General features: G+C 43.8%; 1 protein-coding gene across 5 annotated transcripts in view; it reads left to right on the forward strand.

Moving 5' to 3' along the window:
- EFCAB8 (EF-hand calcium binding domain 8) overlaps positions 1 to 26,929 on the forward strand; it is a 65,048-nt gene extending 38,119 nt beyond the window's left edge. For 3 of the 5 annotated variants that reach the window (XM_046679951.1, XM_046679952.1, XM_046679953.1), the window contains 7 exons: positions 3,517 to 3,738; positions 4,281 to 4,418; positions 11,411 to 11,579; positions 21,390 to 21,519; positions 22,719 to 22,923; positions 23,007 to 23,105; positions 23,976 to 26,928. In XM_046679951.1, coding sequence (XP_046535907.1) covers positions 3,517 to 3,738; positions 4,281 to 4,418; positions 11,411 to 11,579; positions 21,390 to 21,519; positions 22,719 to 22,923; positions 23,007 to 23,105; positions 23,976 to 24,446 — 1,434 coding nt within the window. In that variant the 3' untranslated portion in view covers positions 24,447 to 26,928. Of the gene's footprint in view, positions 1 to 3,516; positions 3,739 to 4,280; positions 4,419 to 11,410; positions 11,580 to 21,389; positions 21,520 to 22,718; positions 22,924 to 23,006; positions 23,106 to 23,975 lie in introns of all 5 variants that reach the window. The other 2 variants (XM_046679950.1, XM_046679954.1) reach the window with 2 other exon arrangements.
- Positions 26,930 to 27,521: the final 592 nt, after the last annotated feature.

Below are 27,521 nucleotides of genomic sequence, written 5' to 3' on the forward strand. Positions count from 1 at the left end.
GGCCGATCTAGGTTTTTTGGAGCCTGAAATTTGTACAATTTGGGAGTCAATCTTTAAGAAAAATAACACAAAATTATGCACAAAAAATTAGTACAAAAGTGAAAATTTGTTTAGAATGAGAAAACAAATGACAACAAATTCTGAAGCCTTCAGAGCTGACAATTAGAGCAGTCACCAAATGTTGCTGGTTTTCCCAGGACCTTAGAAGGGGCTTGAACTTGACCTTCGCCTTGAACTTCATGAACTTCACTAGTAAATCTGCCCCTGGCTGCAGTGTGTTTTTTTGGATTTGCCGTAATTTACTTAATGAATGCCTAATTGACAGACTTTTAAGTTGTTCCTAGTTTCTCACTATTACGAACAATGGTGCAATTTGAGATCCTTATGGATCTGTCTGTGCAGTTATGCCAGATTTCCCAGAAGTGGGACTAGTGGGTCAGCAAGTGTGCACAGTTCAGGCTGTGATCAGTCGTTGGGGTGCAGAATTGGCCACCTCAAGATATGTCTCTTTGGCGTGAGGATTATTTTGGGTTGGTTACTTTTTTTTTACTTTTTATTGCGATTATGATAGTTTACACCCTTGTGAAGTTTCAGTTGTACATTATTATTTGCCAGTCATATTGTAGGTGCACCACTTCACCCTTTGTGCCCACTCCCTACCTCCCTTTACCCTGGTAACCACTAATCTGTTCTCTTTGTCCACATGTTTAACTTCCACATATGAGTGGAGTCATACAGAGGTTGTCTTTCTCTATCTGGCTTATTTCACTTAACATAATTGGATTGGTTACTTTTAAGAAAGTGCAGATAGGGGAGAAGCTTTGAAAACCAAGTAGAAGTTACCTTTTGTAAGAAACATTTACATTTGTAAGGGAAGTCTCCATCTGTAAGATCTCTTCCTCTCTATACCAGGAAGAGGGGGACGACCTTATCTCTAGAAACTCTTATCAATGTGGAAGGCAAGGACTTAAATCTGCATAATAACCTTACCCTTGTTTACTGCACTTTTTCTGGTAATCTCCCATAACTGACTCCCACCCCAACATCCTCCTTTGTCTTTAGCTGAGGATGATGTTTAAGGTGTTGACCTTGGCCATTTCTCTTGGGTTTACTTCCATGTATACATATTATCAAACTTTGATTTTCTCCTGTTATTCTGGCTCATGTCAATTTAATTTGTAGACCAGCCAGAAGGACCTAGAAGGTAAAGGATTGTCTTCTTTGCGTACACATCAGGCCAGTTTGCTCTCCAGGGAGACTGTGATGGTCTCCATTCCCTTCAACAGCGTGTGCATCTGCCTTTGTCCTCACACAGAGCCAGAGCTGGACAGCAACCTTTTCTTAATTTCTGTCACTCTGGTAGGTGGAAAATAGCATTGTTTTTTGATATTTCTTTGACTATTTGTGATGTTGAGCTTTTTTTATATTTGTTAGACGTCTGTATTTCTTCAGTGAATTTAAATGTCTGTTCATATGCTTTGTCCATTCTTTTTTGTATTAATTTCTTGGAGCTCTTTATATGCTCTGGAAATGAATCCTTGGCTTGTTGTATTTTTCAAATATTTACACTTCATCTGCCTTTGTGGTATCACACTGAAGTTTTAATTTTTATCTAGCCATCTTTGTTATTTTCCTTTCTGACAATAGAGAAAGGCATTGTTTATCTCAAGATCACAGGAAAATTTGTTATATTTTCTTCTAGACATTTATGATTTTATATGTTTTTAGTTAGTTTTTTGTCCCATCTAAGTAATTTTATGTAAGGTGTGATGTATGAATCTAATTTTCTTTTTCTAAATTGGTAGCCAGTTGTTCAAATACCACTTATTGAACAGTTTACCTTTTCTCCACTGGCTTAGGATTCCATCATTCATACATATTATAGCAGTTGAAGTGGGGAAATTTCCCTTTCTTCTCTTCTTGTGTTCTTATGGCTGGACTAATAGTAAAATTGATGCAAGACCAGATTAACAGGAGAAAAACCCAGTTTAATGTGTACATATTGGAGATCACAGCGAAATCCTGCTCAGAGAGTGAACAAAGCAGGCAGTGTATATGTATCTTCTACACAAAGAAACAAAAATTTGTGAGGAATTGACAGGACAAAGACACTTAGATTTGAGGTACATAAATAGTGAAGAATTTAAGCAGAATTTAGGCTTGAGGTCGTTAATTAGCAAGGTCTGTTTATGCCGGCTCCTCTGTCCTGAATCCCTGGCTCTGGGGATCAGGATGCAGGGAGAGCGCCTCTCACAGAGGAGATTGATTTCCTGCCTTCAGGGGAACAGAGACAGCTGGGTCAGACTGCCCTTTTTGTTTTTCAAGTAACTTTAATTCAAAATAATCAGTATGCTATTGTAGGATATTTTGGGGTGGCCTATCCTGGGCCCCAGCATAGTCTTCTGTAACCTATTCTGGATCCTCTCTATTGTTCCATTGGTATATTTGTCTATTCATGCATGTATATTTCATAATTTTAAAAGATCTGGTAAAAGTCTTTGTAGACAATGCAATCAGAAAAAAGCTGGAAGGAAATGCATTAAAATCTTAATGGTGATTCTTTCTGGGATTCAGTGGGTAATTTTAATTTCTTTTCATCTGTCTGTGCTGTCCACGTTTTGTATGGTGCACAAGTACACTTGCATGAAGTGAGGAAATGCTTGCCCTTCGTTGTTGCTTTAAGGACTCCTGGTTTTGTGACCTTGGCACCTGGGCCAATGGGAAGCAGTTTGAGCGTTTTGTTTTAGATCTCTATGACAGTTAGGAAATAGGGTTTTTGTTGTTGGTGGTAGTGACTTGTTTTAGGGACACATAAGCCACCATACTATAATTTCTGACTCAGGAGAGGTGGGGAGGCCTCTCACTTCACCCCCCATGACCAGACTCTCTGCCGCATGCAGGGTGGGTACCAGGTAAGCGCTCTCTTCTCATGCTCGTCTTGCAGTCACTTCCCACAGTGGCCCCCAAGTGGACCACAGGGGTGACATGTAAGGTGACAGTGAGCAGAGGGGGGAATTAGCAAAGGGCATGGTCAAATCAAGACTTGAAGAAGAATTTGGATAAAATGCTTTCTTGACAATTGGCTGGAAAATATGAGCATATCACCTAGAAATGTATGAAGAGGAATGAGTTCGTTCTCCAAATCACTTTGAGTTGAGTTACAGGACTTAGAAAATCTTGTGTGAGCCCAGGACAAATCAAACTTGTGTGTCTTCATTTAATAACCATTCATTGGTCATGTGCCATGTGTCAGGCACCATTGCAATTGCTGAGGATAAAGTACTAAACAAAAAAGGACACAGTTCCCTAGCCTCAGGGAGCTCATAGTCCAGCAAAATGCTCCTGTCACTAGCCAGGTAGGAAAGGTGGTGTCCCATTACCATTCTCACTGGGCATCCAGGAAGTTGGGGGACCAGTTGGATCTGGTGATTGGCCGTGGCCCCTCAGCACCGTGGACAGCGGTTAGGGTGAGCCCAGCAGGCAGCACTGCTGAGCAGGCTCACATCTTTTGTACAGATAATCTTCCTGCAGACCAGGCCTCGCCTGCCACACACAGCCGCCCTGCTGAGCAGCTGCGCGGATGGTTGCATCTATGCCTGGTCCATCCATGGGAATGGTGGCCTGCTGGGGAAGTTCCCTGTGGACTTGGAAGACAAGTGGGACGTGGTTGTGGGCGCCATGGCCACTGATGAAAATGACTGCATCCTTGTCACAGGGGATAATAAAGGACACATCAAGGTGAGGAAGAATTGGCATTAAGATTGAGGAGCTGGCGTCAGCCAAGTTCTGGCCACCTCTTTGCCACATGTGGCCCTAGCCTAGTCCCTACTCCTTCTGGCTACTGGTTTCATTTGTAAAACAGTAGAGGGTAGGGTGGGTTACCTTGGAAGCCCTCTCCTGCTCTGATGTGCCCAGTGAAATGAGGGAGGGCATGATTCAAAAGGGCCTCCAAGAAGCCTTCCCCAGTGGGTCCTGTGCTCCATCATTCTCTTCCTACAACTCCTTCACCCTCCAACCATGCATCTGATCTGTGATCAGCTGTCTCTGGAACTGATTTCATGCATTGTGAGACATGAGGCAAGAGTATCTTGTCCTTGGGCCAGTCCCTTTCTGCCTGCTAGCTGAGATCCCGTGGGCCCCTTCTGGCTCTGAATGTCTGGGTATCTGAGAGGTGTGAGTAAGAACTGCCCCCTAAAGTGAGGAGAAATGGTGTGGGGGAGGGCCCACAGAGTGAGCTGGTGTTGGGGTCACTGCTACAGTAACCCACACTTTGTGCCTAGATCTGGGACATCAAGGATTACTGCATACCCACTGACAAGCGGTCATCCCAACACAGTGGAGTAAACAAGTTCCAGTTCTTAATTCCTAAACGGATCCGGACCAGCCTCCCATACTACGTTCCCTTGAAGGAGAAGGAGGTAGGAAGATGATTTGGATGGTTGCTCAGAAAAGTGCCTTTGAGCCCCATTAATGAGCCAGGACCACAGTTCTCTCACTGAGGCTCTGAGTCTCATGTTTCCTGTTCAGGGTTGTCTGGTTGATGTAGAGAAGTTTCTGTTAACCAGAAGTCACCCTTAACCAGTAAAACACAAGTGTGCACACATTAAATACAACCACATGCATATGTAAACACACACACACACACACCCATTCCTTGTGCTTTGATCTTTGCAATGAGGGCCCTGGAGTCACGAATTCTTTCTAAAAATAATGAAAATACTTATGTATTTCCTTGAGTAGGTAATTCATATACATAGTTCAAAAATCACTTGATATTTTCCTGATGACTGCTGAAGTTGAGCACCTTTCATTAGTTATCAGGAAAATGCAAATTAAAGCCGCAATGTGATGCCACTACACGCCCACTAGAATGGCTAAAACTAAAAGATAGGCAATACCAAATGCTGACAACGATATAGATCAGCTGGAATTTCCCTTGCTGGTAGGAATGTAAGTTGGTGTGACTGCTTTGGGAAACTGTTTGGCAGTAGCTTCTAAAGCTGAATGTATGCCTACTCTGTGGCCCAGCGATCCCACTCCTACGCTCATACCCTAGAGAAATCTGTTCTCTAAGAAACGTGAATAGGAATGTTGACAGGATTACGATGTGTGATAACTCCACATTTGAAACACCTCCAATGCCCATCAACGTAGATAGAAAAATAGATTGTAGTATACACACTATGTAGAATAACATCCAGCATTGGAAGTGAATGATCTCACAACCATTTGCTACAAAATGAGAAATTCTTCAAACAATTTAAGTAAAAGAAGTCAAACACAAGAGAGTATATCTTGTATGTTTTATAGTTCCATTTATGTCAAGTACAAAAACAGGCAAAACAAAGCTATCCTATCAGAAGTGATTATCTTCCTTGGGGGTTGGAGTGGCTGGAAGGAGTGAGGTTCTAGGGGCCGGACAGCTCTCTGTTTCCTTACCCAGGTCTGATCATACCATCACATTCTGTTTGTAAAAAATTCATTCAGTGGTGCATTTATGATGTGTACATTGTCCTGTATGTGTGTTATACATCAGTGAAAGTTAAAAAATGAGGCGGTGTGCAAAGGCTCATGGTGAGGAGTCGTCTTAGTCCCACTGCTGTCCTCCCCCAAAACCAGTCCTTGTTCCCGGAATTAACCACTTCTGTTGATTTTTGTTTATTCTCCTGGTGTTTACTTGTGCAAACACAAATGTGTAAAGTTATTTCCCTCTTTTTTTTACATGAAGGTAGCATGTCATACACACAGTACTCACTTTGCTTTTTTATTTTATTTTTTTTAAAGATTGGCATCTGAGCTAACAACTGTTGCCAATCTTCTTTTTTGTTTTTTCCTTCTTTTCCCCAAAGCCCCCCAGCACATAGTTGTATATTCTAGTTGTGGGTCCTTCTAGTTGTGGCATGTGGGACGCCACCTCAGCATGGCCTGATGAGTGGTGCCATGTCTGCGCCCAGGATCCGAACCAGTGAAACCCTGGGCCGTGAAGTGGAGCATGTGAACTTAACCACTTGGCCATGGGGCTTGCCCTTACCTTGCTTTTTTTTGCTTGCTTTCTTTCTTTTTGCTGAGGAAGACCAGCCCTGAGCTAACATCCGTGCCCAGCTTCCTCTACTTTTTATATGTGGGACGCCTGCCACAGCATGGCTTGACAAGCAGTGTGTAGGTCCGTACCCAGGATCCAAATTGCCGAAACCCGGGCTGCCGAAGCGGAATGTCCGCTCTTAACTGCTGCGCTACTGGGCCGGCCCCTCACCTTGCTTTTTTAACTCTATAATATATCTTGGCGATTTTTGCATATCAGTACATTATTTTTTTATGGCTGTGTAGTACACCATAGGATATATTATTGATATAATTCCCTTTTAAGGGAAATTGAGATTGTTTTCAGTCTTTTCTTCTTAGATAAAAGTGAATAGTGAATATATTATTTTACATATGTGACAAAAATGTCTGTAGGATAAATTCCTGGAAGTGGGATTGCTAGGTCAAAGAGTTGTATGCATTTTCAATTTTGATAGCCATCTTGCAGTCTTAGGTGCCTCTTGACTCCCTGCACAAATATATTATGTCTAGCCTAGTTTCAGTAAGAAGAGAATTTCACTGCATTCAGATCTGTTGGGAATTGGTTACCCATGGATTCAGTATATGAGGAATCTACAATGTTAATATAAGCATTATAATAACAACAATAATGTGTCATTTATTTACTATGTTTTAGTGATTGTGATAAGTGCTTTTATGTATCTTCTCATTGAATCCCCATAATGACTCTGTGAGGGAGATATTATTTTTCAGATGAGGAAGATAAAACTGAAGAGCTGGAGGGACATGTCTAAGCTCACACAGCTGCCAGTTTGGACCTGAGAGTAAACCCAAGACTGTCTGACTCCGGAGTCTGTGTTCCTGACCATCTGCTCTTAGTTTTATACGGATATACTTTAAACAAATTGGGATTATATTGTATGTAACTAGAATTTCCTATATCATCAAATATTTTTTGAAAATCAAGCTTTCTAATGATTAAGTAATATTTCACTTTATAGACCTACAATCATTTATTTAACTTGTTACCTATTGTTGGATAATAGGATGGTTTCTAACTTTTCATTGTCAAAAAATGACAGAAAATGGACAAATTCTTAGGAAGATACAAACTACCAAAATGGGCTCAAGAAGAAATAGAAAATCTGAAGAAATAGAAAATCTGAATATAGCAAGTAAAAAGATTGAATTAGTGATAAAACATCTCACAAAGAAAGTCCAGATATAGATGGATTCACTGGTGAATTCTAACAAATACTTAGAGAAGAATTAATGCGACTTCTTAAAAAATTCTTCCAAAAGAACTTTCTGTGAGGCTAGAATTACTTTGATACCAAAATCAAAAACATCACAAGAAAATAAAACTACAGACCAATATATCTTATGGATAGAGATGCAAATATCCTCAACAAAATACTAGCAAATTGAATCCAGCAACATATGAAAAGGATTAAACGCCATGACCAAGTGAGACCTATCCTAGGAATGCAAAGTTGGTTTAATGTCCAAAATCAACATGGCAATGTTATGCCATATTAATTGAATGAGAAACACAAGACACATAATCGTCTCAACAGATGCAGAAAAAGCATTTGACAAACTCCAACACCCTTTCCTGATAAAAGCACTCAGTTAACAAGGAATAAAAGGAAACTTCTTCAACCTGATAAAACGTATCTATGAAAAACTCACAGCTAATATCATACTTAATGGTGAAAGATTAAATTCTTTCCTCCTAAGATCAGGACCAGGATGAGGATGTCTGCTCTTTCCGCTTCTTCCGGCGTTTTACTGGAAGAGCAGTTAGGCAAGAAAATGAAATAAAAGACATCTGGATTGGAAAGGAAGAAGTAAAACCTTTTTATTTTCAGACGACATAAATCTTATACATAGAAAATCCTAAAGAATCCACTAAAATCTATAAGAACTAACAAATTAGTTAAACACGGTTGCATGAACAAGATCAATATACAAAAAATCAGTGTATTTCTGTACATTAGCAGTGAACAATCTTAAAATGAAATTAAGGAAACAGTTTCAGTTGCGATAGTATTAAAATAGAATAAAACATTTAGGAGTGAATTTACAAAAGTAATGAAAAACTTGTACTTTGAAAATTACAAAACATTGTTGAAAGAAATGAAAGAACACCTAAATAAATTGGAAAAAATCCTATGTTCATAGATTAGAAGATCTAACCTAATATGGCAGTATTTCCCAAATTGATTCAATATAATCTATATCAAAATCCCAGCACAGCCTTTCTTGAAGAAATTGACAAGCTGATCCTAAAATTCATATGAAAATACAAAGTACCTAGAATAGTCCAAAAAATCTTGGAAAAGATGAACAGAGTTGGAGGACTCACATTTCCCAATTTCAAAACTTACTGCAAAGCTACAGTAAAGATAGTGTGGTACTAACGTTAGGACAGACATATAGGTCAACGAAATAGAATTAATAGTTGAAAAATAAACCCTAACATTTCTCATCAATTGATTTTCAACAAGGGTGCCAAGACAATCAAATGGAGGAGAGAATAGCCTTTTTAAACAGATGTTGCTGGGAAAACTGGATATCCACATCAAAAGAACAAAGTCACAACATACACAAAAACGTACCTCACAACAGACACAAAAATGAACTTCAAGTGGATCATGGACCATAAGCGCTAAAGTTATAGAACTCTTAGAAGAGGACAAGAGAGAAATCTTCACAACCTTGAGTTAGGCAGTATTTCTTAGATATGGCAGCAAAAAACACAACAAAAGAAAAAATAGATAAATTGAACTTCATCAAAATTTAAAACTTTTGGCCTGAAAGGACACCATCTAGAAAGTGAAAAGGCAACCTGTAGAGTGGGAGAAAATATTTGCAAATCATATATCTGATAAGAGACTAGTATCTAGAATATAGGAAGAACTCACACAACTCAACAATAAAAGAGACAACCCAATTGAAAAATGGCCAAAGGATCTAAACATTTCTTCAAAGAAGACATCCAAATAACCAATAAGCACATGAAAAGATGCTGAACATCATTAGCCATCAGGGCAATACCTATCAAAGCCACAATGAGATCCCACTTCGTGCTCATTAGGATGGCTACAGATAATAAGTGTTGGCTAAGATATGGGCAGATTGGAACTCTCATCCATTGCTGGTGAGAATGTAACGTGGAACAACCGCTTTGGAAAACAGTTTGGCAGTTCCTCAAAAAGTTAAACATAGAGTCAGCCTATGACCCGGCAGTTCCACTCCTAAGTGTATACCCAAGAGAAGTGAAAACATATGTCTATACGATATCTTGTACACGTGTTTATAGCAGCATTAGTTATGATAGCCAAACTTGAAAACAACCCAAATGTTCATAACTGATGAAAGGATAAATTGTGGGCTATCACTACATTGGAATGTTACTGAATAATAAGAAGGAGTGAAGTACTGATACAGGCCACAGCCTGAGAAGCCTTGAAGACGGTGTGCTCCGTGAGAGAAGCCGGTCACGAAAGACCACATCTTGTATGATTTCATTTATACAGACTGTCCAGAATTAGGCAAATCTATGGAGACAGAAGTAGATTATGGGGTTCCCAGAGCTGGGGGTGGAATGAGGAGTGACCGTGAGTGGGTACAGGCTTTCTTTTTGGGGTGAGGAAATGGTCTAAAATTGATTGTGATGGTGGTTGCAAACTATGTGTGTACGAAAAACCACTGAGGTGAGCACTTTGGGTAAATTGTGTGTGAGTTATATTTCAGTAAAGCTGGGTTTAAAAGCTGTAAAAATGATGGAGCAAATAGGCTTTTTCACAAGTCTTTTGTTTGTAGTTGTTTATCTGCAAACAGTTTGTCCCGAGGAAATAGTATGTAAAAGAACGTAAATCTTTCTCAGGACGTTAATGCGTGCTGCCACACCACGCTTCCGAACATTGAGAGTTTTGTACTTTATTAGCCTGTCTTGCTTCGTCCTTGACGACATGAGGTATTTGTTATCAGCGGTATCATCTGAAGGAGGGTCCCCTGGGTCCATCAGAGTGCCTTGCTTATTGAAGGCATTCAATAAGTGTTTATTGCCCATTTTTCTATTGTGGTAACCATCTTTTGTAAATGATGTATAATCATTTAAAAATATATTAAAAGATATTAACTCATTGTCATAGGCACTGCAAATATTTCCCCCCAGTTTGTCATTTGCCTTTTAATTTCATTTATGATGATTTAAAAATTATATTTTTTTGTGGTCAATTTTTCCTCCCATTGTGATATTTCTCATTGCCTATCACTTTCTTAATTCAGAGATAAGTAGTCACTCACACTTTTCTTCAGATTTTTCTTCATTTTTCTTTTTTGCTGAGGAAGACTGGTGCTGCGCTAACATCTGTGCCAGTCTTCCTCTATTTTGTATGTGGGATGCCTCCACAGCGTGGCTTGATGAGTTGTGTGTAGGTCTGTGCCTGGGATCTGAACCAGTGAACCCTGAGCCACCAAACTGGGGCATGAGAACTTGACCACTACACCACTGGGCTGGCCCCTCTTTGAGATGTTTTATGGTTTCATTAAAAAGAATTCTTTGACCGTTCGAGTGTTTCTTTACTTGGAAGACATGTGACAATGATGTGAGTTTCTCTAAATGCTTCCTCAGGCATTCCAGCACTGTTTGTCTAGTCCTTCTCTCCATCACCGCAAGTCTTCCTGCCCCTCTTATCTTACACCAAAGTTTTATGTGTATATTTGGGTGGTTTCTGAGCTCTCTATTGTCTTCCATTGTTCTGTTTAAAGTTTTATTATTGTGACTTAACAAACTTGAATATGGTAAAATATGTTCCTCTTCAATTATCTCGTTTTATTTAAAAATGGTCTTGGATATTGTCACTCAGTTTCCAGTTCCGTAGAGTTTATTCCTTCATAGTATAACGTGATACATCACCCCCTTACTCACCCTGTTCTCCTCCCAGTGCCCAGCTGAGTATCTTTAGAGGAAGACCTGGGTTCTTGTCCTAGCCCCATCACTTTCTAGCTAGGTGGCTTTGGGCTGTTACTGAACGTCCCTGTCTCTCCTCTGTGAAATGATGAGACTCCTGTTGTGATGTTCCACTGGAAGAATCTGTATGGAGGTACTTGGTAAACAATATAGCAGTATGCAAAGGCTTTTTATGATTTTACCAAAGGAGCCAGTGGGGGCCAGAGGAGTGCTGGGACATACCTGAGGTCACCAGAAAGTTAACATGGGAATGGTTCCAGAGCTAGAACCCTGGCCCGTGTCCAGGGGCCCTTCCAGTGGGCTCTGCTGCCTCCAGTCCTCGGTGCCCTCTGATGAGCCTGTGTGATGGCTTTGGTATAAGTAGTTCTCCTGTACTGTCCCTTCTAGATCGTGGCTGGCCAGACCATTTCCCTAGTCCCCCCCAAGCTTCTGATTACCTGGAAGGGCCATTTGGGTAGTGTGGCAGACATCCTGTATGTGGACAGCTTCCAACTGGTTATCAGCGCTGGGCAGGACCGGGACGTCAAGGCTTGGAAACTCACCGGTGATGCCATTGGTATGAGTCCTGCTGAAGCTCAGCCATGCCCCATGGCCCTTCCTGTCCCTCTTCCTGTTCGAACATAAGTTGACATAAACCTTATATCCTGTGGGGTGGGGGGTTTAGGCCACAGCAGTTGTCTTTGCTCAAATAGTCTTACAGGGTGTGAGTCTATCCGGTTGTCCATTTAGCGGTCTGTCCATTCATCCATCAAGTCTCCATCCACTCATTCACCCAACATCATTTGCCTTCATATATTTTTGCAAATCGTATATCTGATAAGGTATATTCCTTTCTCTTTTAAAAAATGTTGCATTAAAACATACATTAAAAAAAGTGCACAAACCAAAAGGGTTCAGCTTGGTGAATTTTCAGAAAGTAAACGTATACCCATTGAGCCACCATCATATTAAGAAGCAGAACATTACCAGCACTCGGGGCTCCCTATCCCCCCACCCCAACCATCACTACCCACTCCTCTCCAAAAGTAACCACTATCCTGATTTCTAAATCCTCAGAGTGTGTCTGGTTTTGAATTTTTTATAGATGGAAATATGCCTAGGTTCTCCTTTGTACCTGGCTTCTTTCTCTCAAACACCATCATGTTCGTGCAGTTCAGCCATTTGTTGATGTGGTTGTTCATTCATTCTCATTGCTGAACATCATTCTGTTGTTGAGATACCATAATTTATTTATCTGTGGTACTGTTGGTGGGCATTGGGGTTGTTTCTGGCTATTTTGGGCTATTAAAAATAACAGTGCTATGAACATTCTTATACATGTTTTTTGGTGAACAAATGTATGCATTTCTGTTGGAAATCTAAGAACAGAATTGCTGCCCCACGGCGTATATATGTCCAGTCTCAGCAGATACTCCTAGACGGTCTTTCAAGGTGGTTACCAATTTGCACTCTTTCACTAGCAGTGGACAGCAGCTCTTACTGTCCCATAATTCTTCCAGCACTTGGTATTGTCAGTGCTTTAAATTTTAGCCATTTTGATGGATACGTAGTGGCCTCTCATTGTGGTTTCAATTTGAGTTTCCCTGAGGAGCAGTGCTGTTGAGCATCTGTTTGTTGTTACAAATGGGACGATTTTGTTCTTTTTTATGGCTGAGTAGTATTCCATTGTATATATATATATATATATATATATACCACATCTTTATCCAATCATCAGTTGATGGGCGCTTAGGTTGCTTCCATGTCTTGGCTATTGTAAATAATGCTGCAATGAACATAGGGGTGCATGGGACTTTTGGGATTCCTGATTTCAAGCTCTTTGGATAGATACCCAGTAGTGGGATAGCTGGATCATATGGTAGCTCTATTTTTAAATTTTTGAGGAATCTCCATACTGTTTTCCGTAGTGGCTGCACCAGTTTGCCTTCCCACCAACAGTGTATGAGGGTTCCTTTTTCTCCACAACCTCTCCAACGTTTGTTACTATTTGTTTTGGTTATTTTTGTCATTCTAATGGGTGTAAGGTGATCTCTTAGTGTAGTTTTGATTTGCATTTCCCTGATGGTCAGCGATGATGAACATCTTTTCATGTGCCTATTGGCCATCCATATATCTTCTTTGGAGAAATGTCTGTTCATGTCTCCTGCCCATTTTTTGATCAAGTTGTTTGATTTTTTGTTGTTGAGTTGTGTGAGTTCTTTATGTATTATGGATATTAAGCCTTTCTCGGATGTATGACTTGCAAATATTTTTTCGCAGTTAGTGGGTTGTTGTTTTTGTTTCAATCCTGTCTTCCTTTGCCTTGAAGAAGCTCTTCAGTCTGATGAAGTCCCATTTGTTTATTCTTTCTATTGTTTCCCTTGTCTGAGAAGACATGGTGTCCGAAAAGATCCTTTTAATACTGATGTCAGAGTGTACTGCCTACATTTTCTTCCAGAAGCCTTATGGTTTCAGGTCTCACCTTTAGGTCTTAGATCCATTTTGAGTTTATTTTAGTAAATGGTGAGAAAGAATGGTCAATTTTCATTCTTTTACATGTAGCTTTCCAGTTTTCCCAGCACCATTTGTTGAAAAGACTTTCTTTTCTCCATTGTATGCCCTCAGCTTCTTTGTCAAAAGATTAGCTGTCCATAGATGTGTGATTTTATTTCTGGGCTTTCAATTCTGTTCCATTGATCTGTGCACCTGTTTTTGTACCAGTACCAGGCTGTTTTGATTATTGTAGCTTTGTAGTATGTTTTGAAGTCAGGGATTGTGATGCCTCCAGCCTTGTTCTCTTTTCTCAGGATTGCTTTAGCAATTCGGGGTCTTTTGTTGCCCCATATGAATTTTAGGATTCTTTGTTCTATTTCTGTAAAGAATGTCATTGGGATTCTGATTGGGATGGCGTTGAATCTGTAGATTACTTTAGGTAGAATGGACATTTAACTCTGTTTATTCTTCCAGTCCAAGTACATGGAATGTCTTTCCATCTCCTTATGTCGTCATCCATTTCTTTCAGAAAAGCCTTGTAGTTTTCATTGTATACATCTTTCACTTCCTTAGTTAAATTCACCCGGAGGTATTTTATTCTTTTTGTTGCGATTGTGAATGGTATTGTGTTCTTGAGTTCTTTTTCTGTTAGTTCATTATTAGAGTATAGAAATGCTACTGAGTTATGTAAATTGATCTTATACCCTGCAACTTTGCTGTAGTTGTTGATTATTTCTAAAAGTTTTCCAATGGATTCTCTGGGGTTTTCTATATATAAGATCATGTCGTCTGAAAACAGCGAGAGTTTCACTTCTTCCCTCCCTATTTGGATTCCTTTTATTCCTTTCTCTTGCCTGATTGCTCTGGCCAGGACCTCCAGTACTGTGTTAAATAAGAGTGGTGATAGAGGGCATCCTTGTCTCGTTCCTGTTTTCAGGGGGATGGCACTCAGTTTTTGCCCATTGAGTATGATGTTGCCTGTGGGTTTGTCATATATGGCCTTTATTGTGTTGAGGAAGATCCCTTCTATCCCCATTTTGTTCAGAGTTTTTTTTGTGTCAGTCATATGTTTTGATGAACAGAAGTTCTTAGTTTTAATGTTATCCATTTAATCAATCTCGTCCTTTGTGGTTTGTGCTTTTTATATCTTCCCCCCAAATCCATTTTTTATTGTGGTAAAAACAAATAACATGAAATCTACTGATTCAGCATTTCCATTTCTGGGTTATGTCTGAAGGAAATGGAATCACCATCTCAAAGAGACATCTGCACTGCCCTACCCCCCAGGTTCATGGCAACGTTATTCACAACAGCCAAGACACAGAAACAACCTAAGTGCCCATTGATGGATAAAGGGATAAAGAAAATGTGATATATTATTGGGCCGTAAAAAAAGAAGGAAATCTTGCCATCTGTGACAACATGGATGAGGCTGGAGGGCTTTATGCTAAGACGTGTCAGAGAAAGACAGATACTGCATGATCTCACTCACGTGGAATCCAGAGAAATCAAACTCGTAGAAGCAGAGTAGATCTGTGGTTGCCAGGGGCAGGGTGCGGGATGGGGGAAATGTATGCAGGAGGTCAAGGGGACAAACTTGCAGTTATACGATGAATAAGTCTGTGGATCTAAAGTACAGCATGGTGACTATAGTTACGGACGCTATGTAGTATTGTACCATAAAATGGTAACTATGTGCGTGATAGATGTGTTAACTAAACTTACTGTGCTAATCATTTCAGAATGTATACATGTATCAAATCATCATGTTGTACACCTGAAATTTACACAATGTTGTATGTCAGTTACTTCTCAATAATGCTGGAAAAAACCCATGAAATCTACCCTCTTAACAAAATTTTAAGTGTGCAGTACAGTGCTGTTATCTGTATACACTTTGTTGTACAGCAGATCTCTAGAACTTGGTCATCTTGCAGAACGGAAACTCTGTACGCTGTGAAAAACTCCCATATAGCCTCCCCTCGGCCCCTGCAACCACCATCCTCCTTTCTGCTTCTATGAGTTTCACTACTTTAGAGGCCTCAGTAAGAGGAATCATGCTGTAGTTTTCCTTCTGTGACCGGCTTATTGCTCTTAGCATAATGTCCTCAGAGTTCATCCATGTTGTAGCGTAAGACAGGATTTCCTTCTTAAAGGCTGAATAATATTCCATTATATGTATGTACCACATTTTTTGTTTATCCATTCATGCATTTATGGACATTTAGGTTGGTTGTTTCCACAACTTAGATATTGTGAATAAGGCTGCAATGAAATATCTCTCTGAGATCCTGCTTTCCTGTTTTTTGGATGTCAGAAGTGGGACTGCTGAATTCTATGGTAGTTCTATCTTTAATTTTTTTTAATTTTTACTTTTTTTAATTTTTATGTTTTTTTAAGATTTTATTTTTTCTTTCTCTCCCCAAAGCCCTCCAGTATGTAGTTGTATATTTTAGTTGTGGGTCCTTTTAGTTGTGGCATGTGGGATGCCACCTCAGCATGGCCTGATGAGCAGTGCCATGTCCGCACCCAGGATTCGAACCGCTGAAACCCTGGGCCGCCGAAGTGGAGCGTGCGAACTTAACCACTTGGCCACAGGGCCGGCCCCTATCTTTAATTTTTTAAGGAAGCTCTACACTGTTTTCTATAGTGGCTGCACCATTTTGCATTTCCACCAACAGTGCTCAAGGGTTCCAATTTCTCCACATCCTCACCAAGACTTATTTTCTGTTTTCTTTCTTTTTTGACAGTAGCCTCTCTATTTCTAGTTAGCTGAGAGGGCTTTGAATGGGTGTTGAATTCTGTCAAATGATTTTTCTCCTATTGTGATGATCGTATGGTTTTTCTCCTTTATTCTGTTAACGTGGTGAATTACATTCTTTGAATTTTGAATGTTAATCCAATCTTGCATTCCTGAGGTACACCTCAGTCAAGATGTATTATTCTTTTAATATGCTGTTGAAATCTATTTGGTAAAATTTTGCTTAGAATTTTTTTCTTTTTTCTTTTTTTTTTTGGTGAAGAAGATTCACCCTGAGCTAACCTCTGTTGCCAATCTTCCTCTTTTTTGCTTGAGGAAGATTGGCCCTGAGCTAACATCTGTGGCAATCTTCCTCTATTTTGTATGTGAGATGTCTCCACAGCATGGCTTGATGAGTGGTGCTAGGTCCACACCCAGGATCTGAACCTGTGAAGCCCGGGCCACTGAAGCAGAGTGTGTGAATTTAACCACTACGCCACTGGACCGGCCCCTGTTTAGAATTTTTGCATCTATATTCATGAAGAATATTGATCTGAAGTTTCCTTGTAATGTCTTTGATTTTAGTATCAGGATAATGCTAGTGTCACGGAATGATTTGGGAGGTACTCCCTCTTTAACTTCTGGGGCAATTTATATAGAATGGATATTATCTCTTCCTTAAATATTTGATAATTCGCTGATTAAACTCATTGGGTCTAGAGTTGTCTTTATGGAAAGGATTTTTTTTTTTAAGATTTTTTTTTATTTTTTCCTTTTTCTCCCCAAAGTCCCCCCAGTACATAGTTGTATATTCTTCGTTGTGGGTCCTTCTAGTTGTGGCATGTGGGATGCCGCCTCAGCGTGGTTTGATGAGCAGTGCCACGTCCACGCCCAGGACTCGAACCAACGAAACACTGGGCCACCTGCAGCGGAGTGCGCGGACTTAACCACTCGGCCACGGGGCCAGCCCTGGAAAGGATTTTGACTGTGAATTCAATTTCTTTAGTAGATATAGGGCTATTTAGGTTTCCTATTTCTTCTTGTGTCAGTTTTGATAAATTCATTTTTTTCAAGAAATTGGTCCCTTTCATCTAAGTTTCAAATAAGTTGTCATTAAGTTCTTCACAAGAGCCCCTTATCATCTTTTTAATGTCTACAGGATCTCTGTTAATGTCCCCTTTTCATCCTGATACTAGCAATGTGTGTTTTCCCTTTCTCTTTTATCAGTTTGGCTAGAGCTTTATGAATTTATTAATATTCTCAAAGAATCAGCTTTGGCTTTATTGATTTTTTTCTATTCTTTGTTTATTTCCTATTTTATATATTTCTGCGTTTATTTGTTTATATAGCATAATTTATTAAGCTTTTTATCCATAAAATTATCAAATAACTTTTTTCCATTTTTTATTGTGTTAAAAAACACATAACATTAAATTTACCATCTTAAGTGTACGGTTGCTTAGTGTTAAATATCCTCACATCATTGTGCAACAGATATCCAGAACTTTCTCATCTTGCAAATCTGAAATTCTATACCCATTAAACAACAGCTCCCCTGCTTTTATTTATTTAAAAATTATTCTCTTTCTTCTATTTCCTTTGGATTTGATTTGCTCTTCTTTTTCTAACTTCTTAAAGTAGAAGCTTAGATGATTTGTTTTACATCTTCCTTTTTTCTAACATCGGTGTTTGAAACTACAGATTTTCCTCTAGGCACTGCTTTAATTATATCCCACAAGTTTTTGTATGACTTTTCAGTTTCCAGTCTTATTTTCTCTCAGTCAAAAATGATTTCTAATTTTTTCTTTGACCTATGAGTAATTTAGAAGTATATGGTTAATTTTCAAATATTTGGTGAACTTTCTAGCTACTTATTATTATTGATTTTTATTTTAAAACCATTGCAGTCAGAAGATAAACTCTATATGATTTTGTTCATTGGAAGCTTATTGGGTCTTTTATATGGGCTATTTTATTGACAATCTTGTGCATGTCCCGTGTGTATTGTGAAAAGAATGTGTGGTCTGCTGCTGTTGGATGTAGTATTGTATAAATGTCAATAGGTCAAGCTGGTTGGTAGTATTGATCAAATCTTTTATGTCTCTACTGTTTTTTTGTCTACTTGTTATATGAATTACTGAGAGAGAGAGGTGTTAAAATATCCAAGAATGATTGTGGATTTGTCTATTCGTCCTTTTTGTTCTTTCCATTTTTGCTTTAATTTTTGAAGCTGTAAATTGTGAGGCATATCCACATTCAAGATTATCATGTCTTCTTGAGGAATTGAGTCTTTTATTGTTATGAAAAAGCCTTTTTAGTTTTTGGTAATGTTCCTTGTCCTGAAGTCTGCTTTCTCTAACATTTATATAGCCAGACCAGTTTTCGTATGCTTTGTTATGCGTAGTACTTGCATGGTATATCTTTTACTACCCTTTCACTTTTAACGTCTGAAAATGTCTCCGTTTCAATTGTTGTTTTTCATTTAATGTATTTATTTACTGGTTAGATTTAAATCCACTATCTTAATTTGTGTTTTCTGTTTGTTTCATCTGCTCTTTGTTCCTCTATTGCTCTTTTCCTTTTTATTTTGGATGAGTGGACTTGTTTTGTTTTCTATTCTATCTCTTGTATTGACTTTTTAGTCTATTTGTGTGTGTGTGTTTTTTCTTTTTATTTTCTCTTAGTGCTTTATTATTAGTTAATTTCTTCTGGTTTTCATTGTTATTGCTGAGAATTCAGCTGTCGATTTTAATCATGATTCCTTTATAGGTAATCTCTATTCTATCTGACTGCTTTTAAAATCTTCCCTTTGGCTTTGATATTCTGCAGTTTCACGTGATGTGTCTAGGTATGGATTTCTTTTAATTTATGCTGGCCTAGATTCTTGCATCTGGGGGTTGGTGTCTCTCATGAATTCTGAGAAATCATTAGATATTATTTTTTTGAATATTGCCTCTCCTCTGTTTTTCTGTTTCTCTTTCTGGAATTCCCAATAGATATATTATGGGCCTGCCTGCTCACTATCCTCCATGTCTTATAACCTCTCCTTCCTATTTTCTCTTTCTCTCTTTGTGCTGCATTTTAAATAATTTCTTCAGAGTTATAGTCCAGTTCACCGATGCACATTCATTTGTATCTAATCTACTGTTCAACCTGTGTATCCAGCTTTTATTTTAATTTCTTATATATATATATATTTATTTATTTATTTTTATTTATTTATTTTTGTGTGTGTTTGTGTTTTTAAGTGGTTCCTCTAGAGGTTAAATAAAAATTTTCAACTTATCAGTCTTACCATTAAATAATAATACACTGCTCCAGGAACAACGCAGAATTTTCAACAGTATAATTCCATTTATTCCCCTATAGTACGTTATGCTCTTGTTGTATTTTCTTCTCTCTATATGCTATAAACTTCACAATGCATTGTTGAATTTTGTTTTTAGTCAATAATAATATTTTACTGGATATGTTGTTTTCTATATTTACCCAGATACTTACCCTTCCTGGTGCTCTTCCTTCTTTTCTGTAGATCTGGGCTGCCTTCTGATATCATTCCCTGAAGAACTTTTAGTATTTCTTGTAGTGCAGATCTGCTGGACATGAGTTGTCTTAGTGTTTGTCTATTTTGTTCATATTTTCCTTTATTTTATTTAACATTATTTACACTAGTTACTTTAAAGTGTTGATCTGCTAACTCCAATGTCTGAATTATCTGTGGGTCTAATTCTAATGCCTGTTTCTTCTTTCGATTATTGATTATGTTTCCTGTCTTTTCACTTCTTATCCTAAAAAAACCCAACAAAACAAAAAATCAAAAATGAAAACAAAAAAAAAAAACCCAAACAAAACTTTTCTGGACTTTGTATGAAAGAACCGTAGAGACTGAAGTTGATATGCTTTTCCTCCAGTGCATTTGCTCCTTCCTCTGTATAGGGCTGCTCCTCTCAGTGCTGTCAGGAATCGAGCTGGCTTGGCCCTGGACGGCAGCTGTAGGTAGACTGAGTTTCCTTCTGTCTTGAGTTGTCTCAAGGGTGAAGTCTTCCTCCGGTGGGACTCTGTCCCAACAGTCTCATCTGGCTTTCTAGTCCAACCCTCAGACCCTCGGCTCCCCCAGTGCTCAGCGAATGTCCTGGGAAAACAGCTGTGTCTTTGGGACTCTCATAGACCTAACCCAGAATGGCTATCACAAACTCTGCTGTTTTTCCTTCCTTCCAGTCTTCTTTCTCCCTAAGCCGAGCCTGATTTTCACTCAGCTGTGCCCAGAGGAGAAAGCAGCTCCTGATTTCAGTTCTTCTTGGAAGGACTCTTCCCTTTCTGTAACTTTAGTTTATGTAGTCCTCTTTGCTTCTGCAGTTCTCCATTCATTTTTTCTTTTTTCTGAAGATTGGCACCTGCACTAACAACTGTTGCCAATCTTCTTTTTTTTTCTTCTCTCCAAATCCCCCCACTTCATAGTTGTGTGTTTTCAGTTGTGGGTCCTTCTGGCTGTGGCGTGTGGGATGCCCCCTCAGCATGGCCTGACGAGCAGAGCCATGTCCACGACCAGGATCTGAACCAGCGAAACCCTGTGCCGCCGAAGCGGAGTGCATGAACTTAACCACTCGGCCACGGGGCCGGCCCTTCTCCATTCATTTTTAAAAATATGATTTCATAACATATCTGTTTTATTTTTCTTAATTAAAAAAAATTCGGCTGCAGGAGAATGGCCTGCTACTCACTATACCCTGCCCAGAAGCAGGACTCACGTCTCTCTCTTCTCACTACCTACTTTCTACTCCAGCCCTGTTCCTCCCCGGCCCCACCCAAAACATCTCATGTGATGGATACCTCATCATTTTGTGCCACTGCCATTTTAAACACGAGCTACTTCAAGCCCGACTGAGGATCACTCCATCATTGCCATAATACTCCCTCCATCTCAGCCCACATATGGGGCTGGATGCTCCACGTGTATTCTGGGGCCAGTGTCTGATTCTTCCGGATATTTGTTGAGTAGCCAGCATCATCCTTGGCATAGGGTGGGCATCATGAGGTGTGGGCCAGGGGTAAGGAGGTGCTGGCTGACTCTTGAGGGTGGAGGGTGAGGGGCAGAGGGTTCGGAGGAGGGGCTGTGCAAGTCCTTGTACTAAGCTGGGTCTGGTTAAATCACAGGCACATTCGGCCTGAGTGTTTGGAAAAGGCTGCAGGATACCCAGGTGGCTGGTGATCATGAACTAACAAAAACCTTCAAAGAGGAGGCTGCCTCCATGGCCGCTGCCCAGAAGTCCTACTCAGAGCTGCGGTGAGTTCTCACAGCCCGCCTGGTGGTGTCTGGCCTGAGGAGGGGGTGCTGGGACCCCCAAGCCTGGGCTGCCTCATCTGGATTGGGTGGTCTGGGCATGTTCGCGAGGGCCCTCCGAGGCCAGAGGCATGGGACCTGCACAGCTTGTCTCCACTGGTGGCAGCTTTGGCCTAAGAGCCTGAGGCTGTGTTCTAGGCTAGTTCAGCTGCAAGGCTGAGCAGTACAAACCAGAGGAAAATGTGAGAACCCGAGTCCTTAGATGGGATCTGCCCAGAGTCAGGGTCAGATTTGCTGGATCTGGCTTCCAGGCAGAGGCCATTTCTCTGTGGCCAGATGCCCCTGGCAGGAGAGTGCCCAGGGCTCTGGTCCCGAGCAGACACTTGTGCTCTTTCTCTGATTCATGGGGAGGGCAGGCTGCTTCCTACTTGTCCCTTCCTCTATAGGTCCCCCCGCCCCCCCCATGCAGCACCCTTGTTCCTGACCAAGTCTCAAATAATTTTGGGTCATTCAAAAAATATCTATTGAGGTCCTGCTGACTGCCAGGCCCTGTGCTAGGTTTTAGAGATCCAAAACAATCCAGACACAGATCGTGCCCCAGAGAACTCACAGTCCACGTGGGGAGATGGACATGCAAACCCATGGCTGCAGTTGTATGTGATAAGTGATGGGACTATTAAGAACAGGGATAGCTCAGAGGACAGTTACCTAATTGAGTGGGTCGAGTAAGGAAGCCTTCATAGAAGAAGAGATTTTGGAGTTGGGTTTTGACATACAAGTAAGTTTTCCAGACACCCACAGAGTCTTTGTGGCTCCTGTCAAGGCATACATCTTTACAGAACTCTTGGGGGATATCAAACAAGGCAGAGGCGTGGTTTCCCTGGGAGGGAGAGGATGTTTAAGTATTCCACAAGGGGTGGTCCAGGTAAGGTCAGCATAGGGTGTCAGGCCCCCATGGGTGAGAGCACAGGGTGGTGGGAAGGGTCACAGGACTTGTCGGGGGCCAGTTTTAATCTGGGCTTTGCTAACATTAAGGGAACACCTGCTCAGTGATGGGCCTTGAGCAGTATGGCCTCAGGGGAGGGATGAGAAGGTTGGAGAGGATCAGGCCCAGGAGGAGAAAACCCTCTTGGGGTTTCTGGGAGGGCCACCCTACTTCATGGTGCAGAGGACATCTTGTGAATGAAAGTCCCTCCCATCAGGGAGGAGCGGGACCTTGCGGAGGCCCTGGTGCACCAGCGGCGGGAGCAGGCGGCCCTCCTGGCACTCCTGAGTGGGAAGCTGGACTCGGAGGCCGAGGCTTGGGCCAGGCTGCAGAAGATAATGCTGACATCCCCATGGGCTGGAGGGCGTTCCTCTGAAGACATTGAGAACAGCTGGCGCGAGTGGGAGTCCCAGGGCAAGCAGGTGAGGCTGCGGGGGGACACAGCGGGTAGAGGGTCCCCCAACTCTTAGCCCCGAGCCTTCCCTCTTGCCTTTGACTCTTGCAGGGGAGCAGAGTCGTGGGAGCAGCGTACAAGCCCAGGGAGCGGTCGCGGAGTCCCGGCCTCCTGTCTACTAATGTGCCATACGGCTGGATGAAGTACCAGGTGGGTTGGGCTGAGGCTGGTTCACCAAGATGCCAGGGCTGGAGGCCAGGGAGCTTGGCTCCGTCAGCGGCCACCCTCGTGCCCACACGGCCCTGCACCGGGGGCAAGGGAAACATCTGTCCTTTCACAGATTCTGGGCCTCAGACAGTTCTAGAATGAAGCCAGTCTGGGGGGTTGGTTTGCCAAGGGCCTGGCTGAGGCCATGGACACAGGTATCCTTGAGGACAAACCTCACGGGGCCTGTGGGAGGGATTCCTCTGTGGGCTGGCAGCTGGCGAGAGCCTTCAGAGTCTATCTCAGAGCCTGTGGCTTATTCGTTTGTTAATGTCCATCCTACCGGCTGTTCCCGAGCCAGGCATGCAGTCAGTAAGAGACGGAGGGAAGGGGAGGGAGTGGGGCCGCCTGCCTCTTGGATGGGGCAGGTCCCAGCCTCTCCCTCATCGTCTGCTGTCGGGGCTTTATGGGAGCTCCCTCGCTCTTGCTGGGGACTCAGAAAATGTGTGATAACTCTCCTGTCCCAGCTGGGGAGAGGTCGGTGTGAGGGACCGCTGCGCATCCCTGCCTCCTCCTGGAGATGGGCCTTGAAGCACAGCTTGGCAAGTTCTCACGGGAGCGGTGGGAGCACGTCTGGGGACACCCTTGGAATCCAGCTGGAGGCCTCATTCTGAGCTGGGGACAGCCCAGTCCTGATCTCACAGGGTTGGTGCCAGGTCTGGCGCACAGTGGGCTCACAGGCTCAGCAGGCTCTGGTCATCAGTGACAACCACAGCATTCTGGAGATTTCTTTCCCGCAGGAAGACCCATCCTTCCTGTGATCCAGCTCTTGGTCCTAGGTGCCACCTCCATGCTCCCCTGCTCTGTTCCCCACAGATCTCAGCTCAGGTCTACCAAAGCTTACACTTCAGTGAACTGGCGCCCACCGACCAGACTGACTTCATGATGCACAAGGTCCCGGACCAGCAGGGCTGGCTCACCTACCTGGCGACCGATGACATCCAGAAGGACCTGGACCCCTACAGGGAGACCATGACCAACACCATAACCAGCATGTCCACTGCCATCCCCTCCCGCTCCTCCCTTGCCTCGTCAGCCTCAGGCTCCGGGACCCTGGTGTCCAGCTTGTCCTCCTACCCTTGGATCCAGCCCTCCCCGACCTTGCTGCAGCCCTGGTCAGCTGTCACAGCCCAGTCCTCCCCCACAGCCCTGTCCCAGGCATCCGGGTTCACCCTGCAGAGGTCGGCGACCCCCATACCTGTCGCCTCCTCTCTCAAGCAGCACTCAAGGCCTGAGAAGGCCACCCTTTTGTCCTCCATGAAAAAGGGCTCCCACGTCAGGTTCTGAGATGGCCGTCCTTCTCTCCAGCCCTCCAGCAGAGCAGCCAGGCCCACAGGGGTCCTTCTGTCCTGGTTTACCCTCTGCCAGGCCAAGAGGATACGAGCCTTCCCTGGGCTGTCCCCACTCTGCCCAGCTGGTGAAGCTGACCTTCTTCCTTCTCCAGAGTCCTGCCGAAGAAAATAAATGTCCCCAGATGTTGGAGTCCCACAGCCACGAGGTTGGGCTGGGTGTCCTCGCTCCTTTCAGAGTGGGTTGTGTCTCCAAGATTGGGTCACATCCCCCTCACAAGGCCCTGGTGGGATGCACGGAGGAGAGGCCCTCCTCAGGACACCTGGTGCGGTTGTCTGGCAGGCTACAGGCCAAGGCCCAGGGCAGGGGCTTTGCAGGCCGTGGGGTGACGTTGTGGGGGGTCATGCCACTGCAGTGAGCTGTTTGGCTCTGAAACTTGGTCCAGCCCCACAGTTGGAGTGAGGCCCAGCAGCCGTCCAGGGGTGGTAGCAGCCGTTTGTCTCCTGGACCTGCTGTGTGTCTGTCCTCCACTGTCGGGCACTCCACCACCGGGAACCCTGTGTTTATAAGTTGTTCTGTCCCCTCATGCAAGAGAGGCGGGAAGTGTGGTAGACGGCACCCTGGCCTGGCTCTGTCACTGTCTGGCTTTGGGCCCTCTGGGCTCATTGTCCCCCTCCAGCCCTGAGGCACCCATCCAGGCCTCTGCTGGGCCACCAGCCCTCTTGGTAGCTCCACATCGCGCTCTGGGGCACATGAGGAAACTGGACACATGACCTACAGCTGGTGGAGAGCCAGAGGGCCACTACTGCTGTGCTGTGGTGGCCATGGTGTCACACTAGGTGGGGCTTGCTGGAGCAGTGGCAAGGTGGGCTGCAGGCCCAGTGTTCTCAGGGGGTCTCTGGAATGCTCTGTGTTCCCACGGATCCTCCTGCCTGGCCACGGCTCCACCCTGAGGGGTGCACATGTGGCTTCTCACTCCCTTCCACCTCCCTCTCACACTCCCCAGGGTGCGGGCACAGGGCTTCCCTCTCCTCTCTAGCAGGGCGTCCCCTCTGTCACTGCACCTCTCCCCGGGCCACCCTGTTCTTTCTGCCACGGAGAAACTGTGATCTGAGCCCTCCAAGGCTTGGTTCTTGGGTTAGGGAGTCAGGGGCACCGAGGAGCCAGGATTCCTGAGGCCAAAGTACCTTTGCCCGTGGACCCCAGCATCACCCCTGTATCTGTCTCCTAGGGCTGCCGTAACAAGGGCCACAAACCGGCGGCCTAAGACACCAGAAGGCATTGTCTCCTGGTTCTGGAGGCAGAAACCCCGGGTCGGCCGGGCTGTGTTCCCTCGGAGATGTTTAGGGGAGGATCTTCCTTCTGTCTCCAGCTCTGGTGGAAGGCGGAAGGACACCCGCACGTCTTGGTGTCCTTTGCTTGCAGCCATGGGCTCTAACCTCTGCCTCTGTTGTCACGTGGCCTCCCATCGTGGGCTCGTGCCATCACATGGTGGCCTCCTCCCCGTGCGTGTCTCTTTTCCTATAAGAACACCAGTCAGTGGATTAGGGCCACCCTGCTCCCCTATGACCTCATCTTAACTAGTTACATCTGCAGACACCCTATGCCAAGTCAGCTCGCTGTCTGAGGGACTGGGGCTCAGGACTTCAGCGTATCTTCTTGGAGGATACAGTCCAACCCAAGCCAGTCTTCACGTCATAGATGCCCTCTCATGACCAGAAAGCCGCCTGCACCTTAGGGACCTGCAGTGCAGGAAGCCAGGGTGTGAGGACAGATCTTCTGAGCGAGGGCCTGGGGCTCGGGAGGTGGGCCAGGCCTGAGTCCTCAGTCCGACCTCTCTGGTGGCAGGCCTGGCCCTCTGCCCCCTCGCTTGGTCCTTTTCCGGGGCCTCTTGGTGTCTTGTTGCACTTGCCCCTCGCAGCAGTCCAGGGAGGCAGGCTGGAAGAGGCCTGAGCCCCAAGCAGAGGGAGCTGTGGGCCGATGCTCCCTCCCGAGGGAGGCGCCCCTCTGATGGGCGGGAGACTCCTGCCTGCTTGGCTCAGTCTGCAGGCTGCGCGGCCGTTTCCCTGGCCCAGCTGTCAGAATCCATCTGTCAGAACCCAGACCGTCCTGAACAAGGGTCCTCGCCCTGGTCAGGGAGGAAGTGGCAGAGCCCGAGCCCACTGCTCACTCCTAGCCCAGGCTTCAGTTGCACCCATGTGGCGCAGTTACTCAGTGCTCCCCTGTACTTCGCTTCTAGGCCTGCGGTGGGGGGTCTCTGGGGCCTCCCACATTTGGGAGTCTCAGGGGAGAAGCATTAGAAGGGCTTCCGGGCTCAGCTGCTCTGACATGGAAGCGCGAGTTTTCACATCTAGAAACTGGTAGAGCTGGGACTGGAGCCCAGGTTTCTCTGAGCCAAAGTCCTCTGAGCCTCCCTCCACATCCTGCCCTGGGCAGCGTCTGGAGGGAGGACTCGGGAGGGGGAGGGTGTGGACGGGGTAGGGTGAGAGCAGGGCCAGGGCCTCTGCCGAAGTGGACGGAAGGCGGAGCTGGGGGGGAGCTGGTGGGGGGCGGTGAGGGGATGCCAATTACCAGGCCTCAGGGGATTTTCTTAAAGGCCTCTGCATGGCCCTGACCTGGAGGGAGATTCGGGGGTCCCTTTTAGGGCCCGAGATCCTGACTAGGACCAATCAGGCTGGACATTAGGGGCCAGGACATGCCATATGGAGAAGCTTCCACCTGACTCCGGAACCCAGTGAATCCTTCCCTCAATGGACCCAGCCCCATTACAACAATGTTTTACTCTATTTGCCCCTAAGTTTTAGCTTTGGCATGTTGTAGGCACTTGTGAAAAAATTATAGAGGGCCCGCCGCGGTGGCCTAGTTATGTTTGGCGCACTCCACTTCGGGTTCAGTTCCTGGGCGGGGACCTACACCACTTGTCCCTCAGTGGCCATGCTTTGGCAGTGGCTCACATGCAAAAAGAGGAAGATTGGCAACAGATGTTAGCTCAGGGCGAATCTTCCTTAGCACACACAAAAAATAAAATTAAATAAAATAAAAAGAAAATAATTGTAGAGTCTGAGTCCCACC

This window comes from Equus quagga, chromosome 12 (assembly GCF_021613505.1).
Source record: "Equus quagga isolate Etosha38 chromosome 12, UCLA_HA_Equagga_1.0, whole genome shotgun sequence".
NCBI lineage: Eukaryota > Metazoa > Chordata > Mammalia > Perissodactyla > Equidae > Equus > Equus quagga.